General features: G+C 33.0%; 2 protein-coding genes and 1 long non-coding RNA gene across 4 annotated transcripts in view; 2 read left to right on the top strand and 1 right to left on the bottom strand.

Moving 5' to 3' along the window:
• Window positions 1-2,295, top strand: part of LOC102594705 (UDP-glucose iridoid glucosyltransferase-like) — a 4,384-nt gene extending 2,089 nt beyond the window's left edge. Inside the window, exon 2 of the mRNA XM_006339215.2 lies at window positions 1,108-2,295. Within this exon, the coding sequence (XP_006339277.1) occupies window positions 1,108-2,084 (977 nt within the window). The 3' untranslated portion in view covers window positions 2,085-2,295. The remainder of the gene's footprint in view (window positions 1-1,107) is intronic.
• Window positions 2,296-4,246: 1,951 nt separating this feature from the next.
• LOC102605457 (UDP-glucose iridoid glucosyltransferase-like) lies at window positions 4,247-10,709 on the top strand. 2 transcript variants are annotated; one of them, XM_006338913.2, is made up of 3 exons: window positions 4,265-4,851; window positions 8,902-9,072; window positions 9,484-10,709. In XM_006338913.2, exons 1-3 carry the CDS (start codon window positions 4,554-4,556, stop codon window positions 10,452-10,454), a joined length of 1,440 nt encoding a protein of 479 aa, XP_006338975.1. In that variant the 5' UTR covers window positions 4,265-4,553; the 3' UTR covers window positions 10,455-10,709. The 2 variants fall into 2 exon arrangements, with proteins under 2 accessions (XP_006338976.1, XP_006338975.1); XM_006338914.2 differs by lacking the exons at window positions 8,902-9,072; window positions 9,484-10,709 and adding an exon at window positions 5,311-6,445 and having other exon boundaries at window positions 4,247-5,016.
• On the bottom strand, window positions 6,136-8,902 carry LOC107060859 (uncharacterized). The gene is made up of 3 exons (XR_001473572.1): window positions 8,652-8,902; window positions 7,555-7,626; window positions 6,136-6,213 (listed from the first exon to the last, which is right to left on the bottom strand). It is a non-coding gene; the product is annotated as an uncharacterized lncRNA (long non-coding RNA).
• Window positions 10,710-17,531: the final 6,822 nt, after the last annotated feature.

The raw sequence follows: 17,531 nt of genomic DNA, 5'->3' as shown, positions 1-17,531 counted from the left end.
TATTTCTAACTATTTAAACCATTTAATAACCCGATCCGTTAGAAATATATTATTTTAATGATTTCATTATTTTTTTCAACTGAATTTACTAACATGAATTTTTTATTTCTAACCATTTTTTAAAAAAAATAAAAGGATATTCATTTAAACCAATTAATTAATTTAACTATAGCACTCTAAAATCAACAACATGTAAAGAGCATTTTACAAAAAAAAAACATATAAAGACCAAATCTTAATTTACTTAACGGTAGGAGAAACATAATTAACAAATTCAAGTCAGTTTTTTTTAATCACTTCTTTTTGTTCCTTCATTATGTATCATTGTTACTAAAAATTTGAATTTACTAAAAAAGTAATTTTGTAATTTCTATATTTTATGAATAATGCATGGAGATCGCTGTATTCACACACAATTGGAGAAAAGGGGTAAAATAAAAGGTAATATATTATATTTGTAGCGGATCGAGTTATTAAATGATTTAAATGAATATCTTTTTATTTTTTAAAATTTTAGTAAGTAAATAAAATTTTCATGTTTGTAAGTTTAATGAAAAATATTAATTAAATAGATTGGGTGACTTTGTAAGTAAAACATTCATAGTTGAGTGACTTTGCAAGTGAAACACTCATAGTTGAGTGACTTTTGAAATAAAAACCAAAGTTGAGTGACTTTCTGAGAAAAAAACTCATAGTTGAGTGACTTTTGAGTTAAAAACCAAGTTGAGTGACTTTCTAAGAAAATAGTGCATAGTTGAGTGACCATCTGAGGTATTAACTCCAATAAATGTGGAAAGAAATTAATGTGGTGGAAAAGAGAGTAGTATTAAAGTGAGATCAAATACTAAACAAGGATAATTTAGTCAAATTACGCTTTTAATTAATGTTTTCTTATAGAGCGTGCAAAAAGAATGACAAGTAAAATGAAACGGAATGAGTACTAGAAGTAACAGGGCCAAAAGGCTCCTAGAAAGCATAGGACCTTAAGTACACGTATTAACATGATTAAGATATATTCTTCACTAGCTGGTATAGCTTCTAATTTTTTTCTTCCATTATGTTGTATCTTTCGCTTAAGTTTGCATTGATTACTCACTATAATTCCAGATTCTCAGTTGTTGGATCCGTTACCGGAGCTTCATCCCTTGAGGTTTAAGGATGTACCAATTCCTGCTTTCAATAATACAGTTGCAGAACACATACTAGACTTCTTTAGAGCAATGAGTGATATAGGATCATCTGTCGCGACTATTTGGAACACGATGCAAGACTTGGAGAGTTCAATGTTATTACGCCTTCAAGAGCATTACAAGGTGCCCTTTTTTCCAATAGGCCCTTTACACAAAATGGCACCTTTGGCCTCATCGACTAGCATACTAGAAGAAGACAATAGCTGCATCGAGTGGCTCGATAGACAAGCCCCTAATTCTGTTCTCTATGTCAGCTTGGGTAGCCTAGTGAGGATTGATGACAAAGAGCTAATTGAGACTGCTTGGGGATTAGCTAATAGTGATCAACCCTTCTTGTGGGTTATTCGACCTGGCTCTGTCTCTGGCTTTCAATGTCCTGAGGTACTGCCTGATGGTTTTGAGAAAATGGTAGGAGAAAGAGGACGAATAGTGAAATGGGCACCACAAAAACAGGTGCTTGCACATCCCGCGGTAGCAGGCTTTTTCACTCATTGTGGTTGGAATTCTACGCTTGAAAGTATTTTGGAGGAAGTCCCTTTGATATGCAGGCCATTTGTAGCAGACCAGCCGGTGACAGCTAGGTATCTGAGCCAAATATACAAGGTTGGGTTCGAATTGGAGGTTATCGAGAGAACGGTCATAGAGAAAACAGTAAGAAAACTCATGTTAAGTGAAGAAGGCAAAGATGTGAAGAAAAGAGTAGTAGACATGAAACAAAACATAGTTGCTGCTATGCAGATTGATGGTACTTCACATAAGAATCTGAATGATTTGGTAGACTTCATTTCTGCGTTGCCATCAAGACCCGCTCCACCAACACCTGTTTTTGGGGCAATCATGAGCTCAAACCATATAACAAGCAAGTGTATCATAGAGTCTGGAAGTAATTTTTGAGCTCAAACCATATATTTGTGGCCTGTTAGCTTGGCAAGACAACAAGTCCTTAATCACAAAACGAAGAATAAGATAAGAAGTGAACTTTTACTTAATGCTGAAGCAGTTTAATTTAGTTTGTTGATTAATTTTATAAGTTGGGAACTTTGACATATTGTTTCCTAGTTGGTAGGACAATATTTTCGTGGAAAATAAATGATTTGCTTACTTATTTTCTGGTGTTTGATTAGTAAAGAATATTATTGTCCCACGAGTATCTTTGTACACCTAGACCTGGAACCACCCTATAACATATATAGACCCGGACTTGACTCGACCCGACCTCACCCCAACACTGACCTAAACCAAAACCCTGACCTCAACACCGACTCAAAACTTGATCCTCGACCAAACCCTGACCTAACCTTAACCTAGGACCTGACAACTGACCCCATGCCACGAACTGCAACCCGAAGTTAACTCTGGACCTAACCTCAACCCAGATCCATGACTCCATCCAGAGACCTCAACCCCGACTCCTGACCCAAATCTCAAATCTCGATCCCAATCCCGGGTCCCAACTTGACCCAAGAGTATTTATTGATTTTGTTTTCAACTCATTTGACATTCGATATTTATATGGACATTATAAGTGAGTAACTGTTGGAATAAAAATCAAAATTGGTGATTAGTGAATTTTTCTGAAGTCCGTGGGGTAAATGCTGAAGCAATATAGCAGCCTGCTATAATCATAAAACTTTCTTATTTTAGTCTGTTGATTTGTTTAATAAGTTGGGAACTTTGACATATTGTTTGCTAGTTGTTAGAACTGAGATATATTTACTCTTTGTTATCCCTATGTTAAAAATATAATATGGAGGGAGCTATGGTTGTGTTTGGTATGAATGAATATATTTTCCTAGAAATCATTTTTGTGGAAAATAAATGGTTTTCTTACTTATTTCTTGGTGTTCGGTTAGTTTAAAGTTCAAATCACGGCACTTTTTTTTTTTTCTTTTAATGATTTCTCGGTCTTCTAAGTTAGTAGTCAGGCTAGTCGCATTTAAAGAAGACCTGAATGATTCAGGGTTAAATACTTCAATCCCATTAGGCTACTCTAAGAAAGAACCTGGGACTAAAGTAGGATCAATATCCAGCAGTGAAATTTCAACCCTATTGGCATCAATGTGCTCCATATCTACCAATTTTTCTTCGTATACCAACAAATCATATACACTCCACCCTTAATCTCTAATTAACTCGAACCCTTAATCTCTAATTAAAAGTTAGGCACTTACCACTCCACCACAATCTTTATTGGTAAAAGAGAAAGAGTTATGGTATTCATGAATGGAGTGGAAATTATGAGATAAGGGGTTATGTAACTCTTAAATGAATAAAAGTTACAAGTCTCAACATTGTCCTAGTAAGGACTTAACAAGACTTCATAGTCTCCATAGTGATCGTGTAAGAAAATGCTAAGGAAATTGGTGGTGATAACACACTCAATTATAGAGAAAAAGGTATGTATTATTTCGTATAAATCTCCGAGTATAAATCCTTCACAATTCAATCTAGGGAAGAGAAAAATTATAGAAGATAATCATAATATCAGCTAATACATATAGTAGCCTAGACATAATTTCACCAAGAAGGTTCAACATATATTATATATAAATAAATTAAAAGATAGAAAAATCGAACCTTCATATAACTAAAAATTCAAGTAATTAACCAACAAAATTATTAGAATAAAAAAACATTTTAAAAACATGCACATCAATTTTTCTTGATATGAGCGTCTCACCGTGAATACTTAATTATATTGGACTAGAAGACTTTACATATATAAAGACAAACAGCACCAATTCCAAGATTGAGGGCTTACTTGTGGATCTCGTTACTCATTTTTTTGGGATTGAGAATGGTGAGTTGTTCCAATTCATTACCCCTCATTCAATACTTTCTTTTCTGTTTCTAATTACTTATTTATTTTATTTTATTAGTTATTTTTAATTACTTATTTATTTTGACAAATCAAGAAAGGATAAACAAAAATTCTATTATATTCTCAATTAATCACTTTGAAAAAAGTAGAACTTCTTGAAAATGTTAAATCTTTAATTCATCCACTTCATAATTAATAGAAGTAAAATAGTAAACTTACTATATCAATAATTATTTTCTTAATAGGTATGTCAATTCAAAAGTGAACAAATAAAATCTCCCAAGGAGTATCAAGTAGCAGGTCAAAACAATTTATAACAAATAAAAACAAAAGGTACAATTAATATTGATAGATTTTTAGTAAAAATACGAGATCTGAGCTAAAGCTACTTGATTAACATTAACCCAAAACTTTAATGCTAGATCCGCCCTTGCTGGTCAAGAGTCCCAAAATTTGAGAGCTATACATAAACTTCCTTCAAGAAAACTAGTACCTCGTACTACTAAACTTTTGAATAGAAGAGAAATTCCAAGAAAACAAAGATGAAAGTAGAAAGAAAACAGAGTGTAGTACTAGTGCCATTCCTACTCCAGGGGCATTTAACACCAATGCTGCAGCTTGGAAGTATCCTTCATTCACAAGGCTTTTCTGTTATAGTAGCACATACTCAACACAATGCTCCTAATTATTCCAATCATCCTGAATTCGTCTTCCATTCTATGGATGACGGATTAAAGGGAATGGACATGTCATTCCCGGGTTTAAAGAGTATATATCGTATGAACGAGAGCTGTAAGGCGCCCCTGAGAAACTACCTTGTTAGGATGATGGAAGAGGAAGGTGATCAGCTCGCTTGTATCATTTATGACAGCATCATGTTCTTCGTCGATGATGTAGCTACTCAGCTCAGACTTCCCAGCATTGTCCTGCGCACTTACAGTGCTGCGTATTTGGACTCTATGATCACCATTTTACAGCAACCAGAAAAATATTTTCCTTTTAAAGGTATGAGAACAATTACTTCAACATTTAACTGAAAAATCATTTCAAATTCAATAATATAGCAATAACTACGCGTCAGCCCCAAACAAGTTGGGGTTGGCTATGTAAATCTCACTAACCATGTTCCCTATTTACATTCATTTCAAGCACCGATGATTATAGAATAAAAAAGGAAATGAAAAGTACTCCTTCCATTCGATTTTACTAAAAATAGATGGTCAATAGACTATAATCTTTTTCTTACATTATGTTGTATCTTTTGCTAAGTCTGCATTGATTACTCACTTTCAAGTCCAGATTCTCAACTGCTGGATCCGTTACCAGAGCTTCATCCCTTGAGGTTTAAGGATATACCAATTAATGTCGTTAATAATACAGTTCAAGCACCGATACTAGACTTCAGCAGATCAATGAGTGATATAGGATCATCTGTTGCGACTATTTGGAACACGATGCAAGACTTGGAGAATTCATTGTTGTTACGCCTTCAGGAACATTACAAGGTGCCCTTCTTTCCAATAGGACCTTTTCACAAAATGGTGCCTATGGCCTCATCGACTAGCATACTAGAAGAAGACAACAGCTGCATCGAGTGGCTCGACAGACAAGCTCCTAACTCTGTTCTCTATGTCAGCTTAGGTAGCCTAATGAGGATTGATGACAAAGAGCTAATTGAGACTGCTTGGGGATTAGCTAATAGTGATCAACCCTTCTTGTGGGTTATTCGACCGGGCTCTGTCTATGGTTTTCAATGTGCTGAGGCACTCCCTGATGGTTTTGAGGAAATGGTAGCAGAAAGAGGACGGATAGTGAAATGGGCACCACAAAAACAGGTGCTTGCACATCCCGCGGTAGCAGGCTTTTTCACTCATTGTGGTTGGAATTCTACACTTGAAAGTATTTTGGAGGAAGTCCCTTTGATATGCAGGCCATTTCTAGCAGACCAACCGGTGAACGCAAGGTATCTGAGCCAAATATACAAGGTTGGGTTCGAATTGGAGGTTATGGAGAGAACGGTAATAGAGAAAACAATAAGAAAACTCATGTTAAGTGAAGAAGGCAAAGATGTGAAGAAAAGAGTAGTAGACATGAAACAAAACATAGTTGCTGCAATGCAGATTGATGGTACTTCACATAAGAATCTGAATGATTTGGTAGACTTCATTTCTGCGTTGCCATCAAGACCCGCTCCACCAACACCTGTTTTTGGGGCAATCATGAGCTCAAACCATATAACAAGCAAGTGTATCATAGAGTCTTGAAGTGAACATTTCTCAAGTCCATGAGGCAAATGCTCAAGTTACTATAGAGTCTTGTCAACTACTTTCTCATTTTAGTTTGTTGATTAGTATAATAAGCTGGGAACTTTGACATATTGTGTTCCTAGTTGTTAGAACTGAGTTAGATTTCCTCTTTATTAGCCCTATGTTACTACTTCCATATGCTTTGCTTGAAAATATAAGACCTTAGTATACAACAAGAGAGCAAGTAAAACAAAAGTTGTGTTTGGTATGAAGGTCCTACGAAAAAGAAAAGTTTGTTACTTATTTTCTGGTATTTGGTTACTAAAAAAAAAGGGAAAAGGCTCAAATATATCATCGAACTTTGAGAAAATGCTTATATATGATATTTGTTAAAAGTTTGTCTCATTTATATTATTTCAGTTAACAAACATTTGCATGGATAGGTCTTTTCTCAAACGAAAATGACATAGACTCATGTATTGCTCGTTTGAATTTGTATCAATCAGCATCAGGCTTGTTTCTTGAAGAAGGAATGAGAAAAGTTTTCCTAGTGTCTTTTAGAAGAGAATTAGGATACATAGTGCATCAATTTATGTGTAGGTCAGGTGTATGTCACGGTTCAAATTTTGAACAGTCTATTGGCCAAACTTTTGGAAGGTCAAAAGTGCTTTTTCTTAAATTTTTGCTCATCTTCAAAAAATTGCTTAAGGTGTTTGGCAAGCTTTATGGAGGGACAATAAGTGCTTCTAAAGAATAACAAAAGTTGTTTTTCATAACATACTCCCTCCGTCCCTATTTAGTTGTCCACTTTAGAAATGACACACAGATTAAGGCAACAATGATTAGCATAGTGAAGTTACAATTTTACTTTTATAGTACAATTTACAATTCGAAAATAAATTAACTCAAGATAACTAATCAATGTTGGGAAGTTCATAAGTTTATTTACTTTATTTATGACAACTTTATTTAAATAAGGGTATAATAGAAAAAAATTTGTTGTCCTTTCTTGATTTGTCAAAATGGACAACTAAATAGGAATAACTAAAAGAGGAAATATGGACAACTAAATAGGGACGGAGGGAGTATAAAATAGTTTCTACCCAAAATCCCTCTTAATTTGAAGAACACTTTTTGAGAAAAAATTACACTTAGAAACATTTAAAAAAGTTCAGTCAAACACAAATTATTGTCTTTTAACTTTATAATCAACACAAAAGACTTCTCACCTAAAGTATTTTTTTTAAAAAAATATTTACAAAATAAGCTCATTTTTCTAAATACTTTTTTGACCTACCTCACCCTTCCGCGTATTCCTACCATTAATCTCTCGACTCTCGCACCTCCTCGGGTGTTACAGCACCTCCCTCTGCACATGTTAAAATACATGCACATCAACTTTTCTTGATATTATTGTCTGGCCCTTGAATACTGACTAAAAGACATACATATTAAAGACACAAACAGTACCATTTTACACCCTTTTGTGATTGGGATTGGTGAGTTGTCCCAATTTTATCACCACTCATTCAATATCAAGTAGCAGGCTTCAAAATGTGAAATTTGTACCTCTTATATTCTAATTTATGTATCATAATTTAAATTTCAAGAGTCAATAATTTTATTTTGGATATAGATTTTTTAAGTTTTTTGAAACAAAATTAACATGTTTAAAAACTACGCAAAAAATGTTATAGTCACAATATTTGTAATTCAAAATATATGAAAAAATTATGGTCAAAGAAAGATTTATTTGAATTTTAAAATAAAAAAAATGTTACATAAATTGAAATGGAAAAAGTGGATTTTTATAACGAATTCAATTTAGTATATAATAATAACTGAATCTAAAGTTAATATTTATAAATATTTACTACTCTCTCCGTTCCTTTTTATATGTCATCCCTTTTTATAAATAATTGGTTCATAATACTTGTCATTTCATAAAATCAATGCATAAATTAGCATATTGTTCTTTTTTTACCCTTGTGAGAATAGCCTTGAAAATATACATTTGACCAACTTAGAAAAGCTAAGTAAATGATTCATGTTCATTGGTTAAATAAATTAATTTATATTCATTGATTGAAAACTTGAATTCCAAAAAAATTAAAAAAAAGGTAGAAGGGTTAAATTACATTATTTCTTAATACTAATGTAAGTAAAAATGTGACATATAGAAAGCAATGGAGGGGGTAGTAAATTTCTTAGTACAAATACATAATGAAAGAAAAAGTTATTAGGTTCACGTTAACCTAAAATACTTTTTTTTATGTTTGAGAGGTATATATAAACCTCCTTCAAGAACACTACTAAACTCTTGAATAGGAGAGAAATTCCAAGAAAACAAAGATGAAAGTAGAAAGAAAACAGAGTGTAGTACTAGTGCCATACCTTCTCCAGGGGCATTTAACACCAATGCTGCAGCTTGGAAGTATCCTTCGTTCACAAGGCTTTTCTGTTATAGTTGCACATACTCAACACAATGCTCCTAATTATTCCAATCATCCTCAATTCGTCTTCCATTCTATGGATGACGGATTAAAGGGATTTGACATGTCATTCCCGAGTGTAGAGAGTATACATTGTATGAACGAGAGCTGTAAGGCGCCCTTGAGAAATTACCTCGTTAGGATGATGGAAGAGGAAGGTGATCAGCTCGCTTGTATCATTTATGACAACGTCATGTTCTTTGTCGATGATGTAGCCACCCAGCTGAAGCTTCCCAGCATTGTCCTCCGCACTTTCAGTGCTGCATGTATGCACTCTATGGTCACCATTTTTCAGCAACCAGAAAAATATTTTCCTTTTGAAGGTATGAGAACAAACACATCCTCTGCTTCAAGAATTAAATGAAAAAATATTATGAATAACAATAACTATGCTTCAGTCCCATACAAGTTGGGATCGGTTATATGATTCCCTGTTGATCATGTTCCCTACTTGCATTCATCTCAAGCAAACATCATAGAGAATAAAAATAGAAATGAAAAGTACTCCTTCCAGTTCTTCTTTACCATGGTCCAAAATAGTTGTCATTTTAGAAAATCAAAATATGATTAACTACTAGTTTTTAGTTAATGTTTTCTTAAGGGGCGTGAAAAGAAAAGGTCAAGTAAAATGGAATGGAGTGAGTACTAGAAACAACAGGGACACTTAAACATTTTTATTCCATTATGCTCTATATTTCGCTAAATTTGCATTTGATTACTCACTACAATTTCAGATTCTCAGTTGCTGGATCCATTACCGGAGCTTCATCCCTTGAGGTTTAAGGATGTACCAATTCATGTCATCAATAATACAGTTCCAGAACCGGTATTAGATTTCTATAAAAGAATAAACGATATAGGATCATCTGTTGCGACTATTTGGAACACAATGCAGGACTTGGAGAATTCAATGTTGTTACGCCTTCAAAAACATTACAAGGTGCCTTTTTTTCCAATAGGCCCTTTTCCCAAAATGGTGCCTTTGGCCTCATTGACTAGCATACTAGAAGAAGACAACAGCTGCATTGAGTGGCTTGATAGACAAACCCCTAACTCTGTTCTCTATGTCAGCTTGGGAAGCCTAGTGAGGATTGATGAAAAAGAGCTAATCGAGACTGCTTGGGGATTAGCTAACAGTGAGCAGCCTTTCTTGTGGGTTATTCGACCTGGCTCTGTCTCTGGCTTTCAATGTGCTGAGGCACTGCCTGATGGTTATGAGGAAATGGTAGGAGAAAGAGGACGAATAGTGAAATGGGCACCACAAAAACAGGTGCTTGCACATCCCGCGATAGCAGGCTTTTTCACACATTGTGGTTGGAATTCTACGCTTGAAAGTATTTGTGAACAAGTCCCTATGATATGCAGGCCAAGTTTAGCAGACCAACTGGTGAACGCGAGATATCTGAGCCAAATATACAAGGTTGGATTTGAATTGGAGGTTATGGAGAGAACGGTCATAGAGAAAACAATAAGAAAACTCATGTTAAGTGAAGAAGGCAAAGATGTGAAGAAAAGAGTAATAGACATGAAACAAAACATAGTTGCTGCTATGCAGATTGATGGTACTTCACATAAGAATCTCAAAGATTTGGTAGACTTCATTTCTGCCTTGCCATCACGGCTCCCTCCGGCAACGCCTGTTGTTGGGGCAATCATGAGTTCAAACCATACACCAAGCAAGTGTATCATAGAGTCCCGAAGTTAGAATAATTACATATTTTTGTTGCCTGCTAGCTTGGCAAGACAACAAGTCCTTTAATCACAAAGGAAGAATAAGACTAGACATAAGCTTTTCTTAATATCTTGGTGGCTATGTCAAGGCCATTGGGCCAATGCTAGTTTCTCACCTTAGCTTATTGATTTTGGTTTAATATGTTTGGAAACTTTGACATATTGTTTCCTAGTTGTGAGAACTGAGTAATATTACCTCTTAGCATTTATGATAAATTGTTGCTCCGTAGTTTTTTCCCTATGTTTACTACTTGTCTACTACTCTACTTCCAAATACTTTGCTTGAAAATAATAGACTTATATACGTAGTATACAAAGCGATTTGGTAGGGTATATAAAAATAATGCTCAATTAAGTGTATTAATAATGTTTATATTAGTTATACTTGTATTAATCTTACACAAATTATTTCTTACGTATTATTTTGTTTGGAGTATTAAAAATAATATGCATTGCATAGAAATATTTATTTACAAAAATATCCTTTACAATTATGATGAAAAAAATATAAAAAGGATTTTGAGGGGTAATTGAGTTTTTAACCATGCTAATGCATGCATTAAATCTCTTGCATTACTAATAACTAGAAATTCATGGTATTAATAAGGGAAAAGGGTCAAAAATACCCCTCAATTTTGGTTTATAGTTTGACTTTACCCTCGCCGTCAAAATGAAGTTAATTTTACCCCTCCCGTTACTAATTTCACCAAAATTACCCCTCATTTGATGGAATCCCCAAAATTGACCCAAATTATCCGAATTTTTAAAAAAAAAAACCCTATTCCCAATTTTAACCCAATGCCCCGACCTGCCCCGACCCTCTAGAGGATAACCCATTCCCCTTTTGCCCACTCTCTCAAATTCTCCATGTAACTTCTCCTCCATTGCTCTTCATTTCTCTTCCCTCTAATTCGGAATCAAACTCTACGTTCATCTCCACAAGTTTCTTCCTTTCTCGTTTCTCGGAATCCAAAAACTCCATTGAATCCACACTCTCTCGCATCCGTCAGACGCCCGATCCACATTTCAATCTGACTCTTAAATCCGAGCTCGACAACGTCTCAATATCCATTGCAGATCTCGAAAAACTCGTCGCTGAAAACTCATTTTCCCTACCGTCCTACGAAGTCCGTACATGCCTCAAAACTATAACCGATCTAAAATAATTAGTCGAACAGGTTACGTGCGAAGTAATCCCAAGGAAGAAATTCTCTTTCAAAAACGAATCAACGAAGAAAATCACAACGCAAAACAACATCATATCAGAAGTTCCAAATGTGGAATCAAAGGATTCAGTGTTAAGGGTTTTGGATTCGCGAGGATTTAGGGGCAAAAAAAATGAGGTATTAGTGAAGGAATTCGATAGGGGTAATGATGAAGAGATCAGGGAATTTGTTTTATCAGATTTAAAGGGTTGAGATGTGAGATTAATGGGGGAGTGTGAGGGCATTGTTTGTGCATAAACTGATTGATTAAGGTATATGTTGGACCTGTTTTTGGGGCAGTGTTGATTGAAGAAGTAACGAATTGTGTGTTCGTTATGGCTTCACATCAGATTCGAATTCATCAAGCTAAAAAATGTGATTTTTATCTTCGAGTGAGGAGTAGGCCGATTATCGAGAATAGTGATGGTGTAAGGTTTGCACCATATTGCTTAAAGTATGAAGGGATTGAGAAGGATCTTGAGGAAGCTAATCTTGGTGAAGAGACAGGGAATTGGTCGAATGTAGATGATTTTAAGTGGTTAAGAGCAGTGTAGTCTTCAAATTGGTCAATTTTGCCGGTAAATGAATGTGTTAGCACAGTTGATATTGAAGAACAATCAGAGGGAAGAGAAATGAAGAACAATGGGTTATCCTCTAGATGGGTCGGGGCAGGTCGGGGCATTGGGTTAAAATTGGGAATATGGTTTTTTTTTTTTTAATTTGGGTAATTGGTCATTTGGGGTTCCGTCAAATGAGGGGTAATTTTGGTGAAATTAGTAACAGGAGGGGTAAAATTAACTTCATTTTGACGGCGAGGGTAAAGTCAAACTATAAACCAAAGTTGAGGGGTATTTTTGACCCTTTTCCCTATTAATAATACATACCTTAATACACAATAACATTATTTCTACACAACATAAAAATATATACCAAAAAATTACTCATACACCAAATTAATACATTCATTATTTTTATTAATATACTCTATCAAACGACCCCTAAACATATTGGTATTGTAGCATACAATGAGACCAACTGAGCAGGTAAAAGACCATATATATTCGAACAGGACTGAGTGAAGTGAACATACCTTTACAATTTGAATATAAGAAAATAATTCTACAAAAAATAATTATAAGCTATTTTCAAAATTTTCATGTGTAAAAGCAAAAAAACACATAAAACTAAAAACAAATTTGTAATGGTATTACAAGTGTAAAATTGCATTATAGTAATTTATAAGATAAAAATATATTGAATTCATATGTTTATTTGAATTTATATTTAAAAAAATTGGTCCCTTTTTTTTCTCTGGGCCTTTTATCCCAAACAGTGTCCAGCAAAACCCTAGCCCCCAAGTCCCTCTGTATATAAAGAAGCACAACTCTGTTCAGAATTCAAACCCTAGCATAGCTCAACTATGGCGGAGCAGCCGTCGTACCTTCTCATCTATCTCCTTTCAATCGAATTGATTGAGTTTTACTTGCTTTTTTTTTGTTTTGTTTTGTAGTTTTGCAGTTTTGCCTTCCTTTTTGAATGTGCAAAAGCATTGGTACATGATCCTAAATGATGAAGACTTTAAATGAGGCTATGGATTAACATCCAAATGAAGCTTTTTTTTGTCATAGTTACTCTGATAGGATGTTTTCCATCTCCATTTTTGTTTGTTTCTAGTTTTCTGTGCAATTATCATAGTTTGTTAGGTTGTATAGATCATGGAAGATCTAATCTGTGTTTTTGATGTCTATTAATTATGCTGATAAACATTTTGATTGAGTCTAGAGTTTATCAGAAATAGTCTGCGTACCTTCTATACACTTGTGAGAATGATGAAGGGCAACTTTGCCGAGGTGATCTTTTATTGTAGATTTTCCTCTTTTTCCCTGTTGCCAATATTGTAATTGGACAAGCTTGGAGTAGTTTTGATTGATGCCTACTTGTGGTTTTGCATCAATTGATCCTCTAGCATGCCTACATTTTTTCAAAAATTGAAGTTTTTCACTTGTATATCTCGGGAGTGTGGAATGTACACAGATCTTACCTATTGTTTCTCTGGAAATTGAAATCTTGATTGCTCGTTTTTAATGGCAACTTTGCCGAGGGTATCTGTTACTGTTGATTCCCTCTTTTTCCCTGTTGCCAACATTTAAATTAGTTGAAGCTTGGATTAATTTTGGTTGATGGATATATTTGTGTATGATGATACCAACCACTTCCAGCTTGACGACATTCTTATTTCTTATTAAGCTTCGAGCTTTACTTTCTTTTGCTTTGTTTTTCTGAGAGTGGATTACCTCAAAAACAGACTTTGCATTATGCATTATGAACAAACATCTACAAAATCATCAATGAATCACAAGTGCAAATGAAAAGTAACTTAATAGTGAAATTGATTAAAAAAACCTGTTATTCTATTACAAGTCTAAGAATTAGAGAATTGATTATGCAATTAATCTAGAGAAAGAAATGTTAGGTCACACATTGACCAACTAGAATTTTTAGATAATTAAGAGGAAATGACATAAAACATAATATATATAATCATTTTTTATATGTCAAGGGGTGGTTTCCGATCATTTTTACATTAGCCAAGGAAAATCTGTCATATGAAGCGGTTAGTGGAAGACTTCAGAATATCTTGTCTGCGCTTGTGTAGTATTTTTTATTTTTACTTTAGCCCCCTAAGAAACTCTAGAATGCTATTGTGTAGCATTTTTTATTTTTACTTTAGCCCCTAGGAACTAGTATAAATAGAGGTCTCTCATTTTGTAAAACATCTAACCAAGTGTAAAGCATTCTAGTTTTGAACTCAAATTTTTGTAATGTCGAGAGAGTTTTGCATTCCATTGTCTTGATGCTTGTTTTAGCCCATAAAGAAATTTAGTGAGTCTACACATTTTATTCTCCCCTGACTCTTAAATCCCTGAGAAAGGTCCATGTAAATCTCATCAGATCATTGAGGGCGAATTCTCCTGTGTCTACACACCTGAACAATATACATATTGTGGTTCTCTATGTATAGATACGAGGAACTTTTGTATTGGAGTTCAATTTTTTTGTCAGATATGGAATTGTGGATAGTGCAATGATTCCTACTGTTGTTGGGTTTTTTACTTAGTTGGGAAAGATACTTCTTTTTTTATAGATAAATTTGTGCTTCAAACTATTGTAAATTGACAGAAGTTCATGTCTATTCTTGATTTTTTATTTTCACAACTATTACGTTTTTAGTTTTAACTAAGTTGAGGTTGGCTATATGTCATGTTGCTCCATTTATGATAATCTTTGATGAAAAAAAATCTTGGTTCATATGCCTATTCTTAGTTCTCATTCAAATCATACAAGTAAAATTTTGAATTGTTCAATAAAAAGATTATAGGCGATAAATATTAGTAACTATAATAAAATTCAAATTAATACTAATGCTAATTGAAAATTAAATCAACTCTAATAATGACAATAATATTGAATATTTGTTCTATATTTTACATTGATTTAGACATTTAATATACATAACCTAATTTCAATTTTTTTTTTAATGTCTAATCATCTAATTGATACTTATTAGACTTATTTTAGCATGATTTAGTATTTTTAAATTATGATCATTTGCAGTATTTATTTTATGCAATTTCAATATTATATTTTATTGAATATTTTAATGTCATCACTTCACTCAAATATTGTGTTATTTTCTTAAGAAATGCCTTAATAATTGTATTTTAGTAGGACTAAATAAATATTTGAAGCATAAGTTAATTATATGTTTGTATGAACACTTGATTGAAAAAAAACCTAAAATCTGAAAAAACTTAGAAACCCCTTAGATTGAAAAATCTGAGTTTTATTAATTTGATTTGGTTTATAAATTTAAAAGTTCGACACAAATAAGTTGGTTTAATATTTTAAAAATTCAAACTAACTCGGTCATGCATCCCCCTACTTTAAACCAATTATATTTAATATAATCATTAGTCATTACTGACACCAACATAGATATTATTTGTTTATGGAAGATATCTCATATCCGTGTTGCAAGAAGCAAGGGATGTCGTGAACGGTGGAAGGTCACAGAGAATTGACCTATTCATAGAGTGATCCTATGATCGATATAGACTATCTCATTCTTTATTCTATTCTATTTCTGAATAAAGAAAGAAGGGTGACTCAACTTCTCAGCTAGAGTTGGTGGTGGGACCTGTTGGCATAATGCACGCTGGAACGTGGAAATTCGAGGTCTCATGAACTACTACTAAAAACCAACCTTGTTTTTGTTTTGTTTGTGGACAAACGATATCCGGTTAGGCCTATGGCTGGATCCTTTTAGATCTACGGGCCGGCCGGCCCCGGCCGTTTACATGAGCATAGGGAATCTATACTCGAGCGTTCCACTGGGCCCCTGACAGGATAGGTGAGGAATCACTCTGGATCTTCTTTTTTTGGGCTACAACTTCGCCTCACATGTCTTTTTAGTAATTACTTGTAAAATTGTTATTTTTATTGATAGATAAATATTATATTGTTGATATTGGTCTTTGAAATACGAAAAAAAAAATAGCTTCATACAAAGGAGATTGTTCAAACTATGTGCACTACTAAAAAAAAAGATTTAGCGATAGATAGATTTTATAGCTAAATAATAAAATCGGTTACTAATCTTATTCATTGATGAATTAGCGACGAATTATGCTAGAAATGAAATAATTAGTGACGGAATAGCAAGAAAAGTAGTAGCTAAATTCAGTTTTATTTTCCAATGGTGGAAGAATTATATTAAAAAGTAGTCCTGACTTTAACACATTATAAATTATGTTCAATTTTATTTTTTTATTGAACTAAAGTTCGATAAATAAATATTGCATTATTAGAGCAACTTTCACATATAGCAAACATAAAAATCATATTTGTATGTTATAGTTATAGTTTGCATAATTGTGCTCCATAACAAATTTTTTGTTTGCTATAGAACTTTTGATTTGTATAATTCGCTAGATACATCAAATTTTATACAAATTGTTCAGTTTTGTATAAATTCATTTATACATTGTAATTTGTATAATAAGATCTGTATTTATATAATTATAAGTGTATAAGATGAAAATATATGTATTTGTATTTGTATTTGTATATACACTTTGCTTTTGCTTTATACAAACACAAACGTATTTTATATCGAAATGTATAAAATGATTAATTGTATACCGAAAATGGCTAATTGTATACCAAATCAGATGGCAAAAAATGGGATGTTTGCTGCGAATTACAAATAAAATAAACTAAGGCTATAACATTTAATTTGAATTAATAGTTTGCTATTTCATACAATTTTCCCTTATTTTTATATAGCTTTATTATTTTTTTGTTATAATTTTTTACTAATTTAGTAAGATTTACAAAAAATATCAAATAATTTTGATAGTGTGACAATTTATAAAAAAATTATATTTATGAATAAAAAATACAATTTAAAAATTCAAATTATATTACTATATATTAGAAGAGTCTAGGATTTACTACTATTGTTCCAATTAAATCATTACAAATGTCCAATACTTACTATATAAAATATACAAGTGGGCCCCACCTCCTTCCACTTAAATAATATTTTTCAACCTTATCATGGTAAAAGTTGAATTTATTATCCTTTTCATTTAATTTTATATGATATTATTTTTTCTATAAAATCATTATATATGTTTTAATAATTTAAATTTCAAAAACATTATAATTTAACTTTAAAGATTTTATTTTATCAAAATCTTGTACATTGAAATATATAGTTATGAATTTAAAATATTTTTAAAATCATATAAAAATTTCAATAACTTCTCAAATTCCATAATATA

The sequence above is a fragment of the Solanum tuberosum genome, unplaced genomic scaffold (genome assembly GCF_000226075.1).
Source record: "Solanum tuberosum cultivar DM 1-3 516 R44 unplaced genomic scaffold, SolTub_3.0 scf00008, whole genome shotgun sequence".
NCBI lineage: Eukaryota > Viridiplantae > Streptophyta > Magnoliopsida > Solanales > Solanaceae > Solanum > Solanum tuberosum.
Note: the sequence above shows the minus strand (reverse complement) of the source record. Positions and strands in the feature narration are given on the sequence as shown.

Coding starts and splice junctions, on each gene's coding strand:
- LOC102605457 (XM_006338913.2), top strand. CDS start 4,554: ATGAAAGTAGAAAGAAAACAGAGTGTAGTACTAGTGCCATTCCTACTC. Junction 4,852..8,901: donor TAGGATGATGGAAGAGGAAG/GTGATCAGCTCG, acceptor GGATGATGGAAG/AGGAAGGTGATCAGCTCGCT. Junction 9,073..9,483: donor AAAATATTTTCCTTTTGAAG/GTATGAGAACAA, acceptor CTACAATTTCAG/ATTCTCAGTTGCTGGATCCA.